Here is a 4,062-nt window from a genome sequence, read left to right as displayed (position 1 = left end):
TTTCATTATGATTCCTTCCCAAGATGCACCAATTATGATATGAAACGACTGATCATTTATTCTTTAACTGCTCCTGAGTACTCGTAGTATGCTAAACTTGTAATTTAGTTTTTGAAAGAGAAAAAGTTGGTGATAGTTGTAATTATACTTTCAAACTTTCATTGGTAAAAATTGAAACCTTAAACTTATACAAATATTAAATTAGACACTCAAATTTACATGAGTAAAAATATCAACAATTGTTTAGTTTTTATTATTTGAGGGTCAAATTTCTACAATTATTGTAAGTTTGAGGGTACAATCTCAACCCTTATTTAAGTTATCGATGACTCAATTTTCACGTTAAAAATTTGAGAGTGTAATTACAACTATCACCATGCTTATGAGTGGTTTTTGAAATTGGTCCAAAACTTTTTTACCATACTTTTATCGACCTCAAAAAATTTATGGCTTAAAAATCATCTAATTTTTAATTTCCCTTAAATTAATTACCTAGAATTAGTAAAATAGGTTAAGTTTTCCCTTCAAACAAGGAACCACCAGAGGCTATTTTAATGATCTCTTAACTGACCTCTTTGAGCCATAAAATGTATTAGAGAGGAGACAAAAGCTGAGGAACACACAAAAAAACAAAGGAAGGAAAATTGTGTCATTATAAACACAACGCTGCCATTGAAGAACAAGGTAACTCATACCTTCAATGGCGGCCTTTCTCAAGGCAGCTTCCCTTCTCCTCCTCCTTTCTCTCTTCTTCGTTTCCGCTCCCGCCCAATTTGATACCGTCGGGGGGTCTTACGGCCCCGGTTCTAACTCGCTCGACGACGGTTTGAAGAAGATATTGACAGATCCTTCGGCTGGAAACAATGACCCTAGTGTGCAAGGTGGAGCCACAACGACCACACCCAAAGGTAACCTACCGGGTATAACGTTTCGAGCTGGTCCACAACTGGTGGACGAATCGGGCACAAGAGATTTCCCGACGAATTTTCTAGGGACATGGAAGTTGGTCTGTAGAAACTCCATGGTCTCAGCTATGCACATGAATTTGTTGCCAAACAACAGGATGATCATATTTGATGCATCTGCATTTCACATTTCACAAATCAAATTGCCTAATGGGAAATGTATTCCTTTCAAGACTGATCAAGGTGCCATATTGCAAGATTGTTGGGCTCATGGCATTGAGTATGATATCGACACCGCTAAAATAAGACCACTCACGGTTTGTAATAATTCACTTGCTTAACTTATACTTCTATTTATTTGCATAAATATACGTATATATTTAGCTACATAACATAGTTTAAGTAAGACATAAATTTATATATTACTAGGGAAAAATCTTTTTACATCTCTATTGTGCATGAATATTCAAGTGGGACTCATTATTCATCGAATTGGTGCACCCATCCATTCACATATGAGTGTGATTCATATAGAAAAATGCTTTAAAAAAAATCTTTTATTATAAAATTCAAAACTTTTTAAAAGAATTAAACTGGAACGTTTTCTTTTTTTTCAAGGGAAAAAAATTTTCAATCTCTTTCATGGAACCATGAAACCGTGTGATAGTGAAGTTTTGAGATTTTAATTTTTTTAAAAAAAAATATGTGGAGTAGAGGGATCGAACCTCTGACCTATTTTTTTTACCACATGTGGGATAGAGAGATCAAATTTTAATTTCAATTTCATAAAGTGAGTGCAATATGCATCTTAGCAATAATTTTTTATTTTTTAAAAAATGGTCAAAGTGATAGTTTTTAATTAGGTGTAGCAGAATTCCATAATAAAGAGTGTAAACACCTAAATTTTTATAAATTAAACCATAAAAGAGAATCTTTATTTTCCAATTTTACCCTCAAAATCTTAATAGAAGCATGAATTTTTCCAAACAATAGATGACTACGGATCCATGGTGCTCGTCGGGAGGGCTCGACGCCGAAGGAAGATTGGTGAACACAGGTGGTTGGAACGACGGAAACAGAGCCGTCCGATACATTACTCCATGCGAGACTTGCGATTGGACCGAATATCCAACGGCATTGGCACGTCCAAGATGGTAACTATTATTATTATTTTTAGTTTGACTAGTAAAATCCGTTAAACAGACGCCGGAAACATTGTAGGTATGCGACTCAGGCCACCCTGCCCGACGGTGGTTTCATCTTGGTCGGTGGTCGGAGATCTTTCAGCATTGAATTTGTTCCAGCAGAAGGAAAAGCAAATCCAAGAGCTATCAAAATGCCTTTCTTGGATGAAACAACTGATTTGGATGAAAACAATCTCTATCCTTTTGTTCATCTTTCTACTGATGGCAATGTCTTCATCTTTGCCAATAGTCGCTCCATCTTGCTTAACCCTAAGACTCACACTATCCTTTACGAGTACCCGATTTTGGATGGCGGCTCCCGAAACTACCCCGCATCTGGAATGTCTGCACTTCTCCCTCTCAAGCTCCCGCTCGAGAAACCAGAAGCAATCCCAGCTGAGGTATGTTAAAATTACTAATCAATTCAAAAGCTTACTAAACTAGGTTTTAAAACATTTTTATCAGTAAATTTTAGTGCAAATTTGGTACAAGAAATTTAATTGATAATGATAGAAAAATAAATGCATCTATTACATTATCAAACTTAAGCTAATGAGTTACGATGAATAATCAGGTGATCGTATGTGGCGGAGCAAAGCCGGAGGCATACCGGTTGGCGGAGAAAGGGAACTTCATGCCAGCATTACAAGATTGCAATCGTATAGAGATCACAAAGCCGAAGGATGTTTGGAAGAAGGAAATGATGCCATCTCCAAGAGTTATGGGCGATATGTTAATTCTCCCAACCGGCGATCTTTTGATTATCAACGGCGCTACTTCCGGTACATCGGCGTGGAATTTCGCCGAAGCTCCAAATTACTCGCCGATTCTCTACACTCCCGAAAAACCCCAAGGTCAACGATTTAAACAACTAATCCCCACCACAATTCCAAGAATGTACCACTCCACCGCCGCCGTTCTCCCCGACGGCCAAATCCTTGTCGGCGGCAGCAACACCAACGCCGGCTACATGTTCCAAGCTGTCAAATATCCGACGGAATTGAGGATGGAGAAATTCTCTCCGCCGTACTTGGATCCGGCATACGCCGGATTCCGCCCCACCATTCAGGTGGACCAAATGGAAACGAGTTGGCAATACGGAAAAGATTTCGTAGTAAGTTTTAATTTACTCGTTGACGGCGAACTTGATCGGGAGAATGATATTAGAGTGACGATATATCCGCCGCCGTTCACGACACACGGTTATTCAATGAATCAGAGGCTTGTTGTGTTGGCGATTCGGGAAATAGCGGAGACTCGCGGCGGGATTTATAGTGCGACGGTGGTGGCGCCGCCGTCCGGAATTATTGCGCCGCCGGGGTATTATATGCTGTTTGTGGTCTACCGTGGAATTCCAAGTGTTGCAACCTGGGTTCAAATTAAGTGATTTGATTTGATTTATTAAATGAAATCATGTCGTTATTATTAATTCTCTCTTTTGAGATTATAATTCGGCTCCATTTTGAAGAAAAATTTGGTGGTGGGTTCACCGATTAATTTCTTCTCTCTTTTCTCTCTGTTTCTTTTTCTTGTTCTATTTTTTTTTCTTCCTCCGATTTTATTTTTAAATAATTTAAATGATTTTACTATTGTTTATTGTTGTGTTTTTTTATACGAATTCTCTCCACAAAATCGGAGAAATTATTTGAGTTTTTTATTTTTTTTTTCTTTTTGAGTTCGAGGTAGTTGATTTGATACATTGTTACTGTCAATTGTTGTAAACTTATTTTATTTTTATTCTTTTTTTTTTTTAATTTATAATGTAAGCCTTTATGAAGGTTTGAATTTTCATTTTGATCCTTAGATTGTGATTGTGATTCGATTTTAAACTTTCAATGTGTTTATTTTAAGTAGTAAACTTTAATGGAATTACTATTTCTTTCAAATTAATTTTAAAATGTATAAATTTTAGTCTCATGCTATGAAACACAAATACTTCATATGAGACAAAGAATCATACCGATACTTTGCAG

The 4,062-nt window shown here is 36.9% G+C and overlaps 1 protein-coding gene across 1 annotated transcript; it reads left to right on the top strand.

Moving 5' to 3' along the window:
- Positions 1-592: 592 nt before the first annotated feature.
- Positions 593-3,702, top strand: LOC120080395 (aldehyde oxidase GLOX1-like). The gene is made up of 4 exons (XM_039035047.1): positions 593-1,222; positions 1,899-2,059; positions 2,127-2,490; positions 2,664-3,702. The coding sequence occupies exons 1-4, from the start codon at positions 701-703 to the stop codon at positions 3,474-3,476; spliced, it is 1,860 nt and encodes a 619-aa protein (XP_038890975.1). The 5' UTR covers positions 593-700; the 3' UTR covers positions 3,477-3,702.
- Positions 3,703-4,062: the final 360 nt, after the last annotated feature.

The sequence above is a fragment of the Benincasa hispida genome, chromosome 6, assembly GCF_009727055.1.
Source record: "Benincasa hispida cultivar B227 chromosome 6, ASM972705v1, whole genome shotgun sequence".
Taxonomy (NCBI): Eukaryota; Viridiplantae; Streptophyta; class Magnoliopsida; order Cucurbitales; family Cucurbitaceae; genus Benincasa; species Benincasa hispida.
The sequence above is the reverse complement of the archived record's forward strand: the minus strand, read 5'-3'. Positions and strand labels throughout refer to the sequence as shown.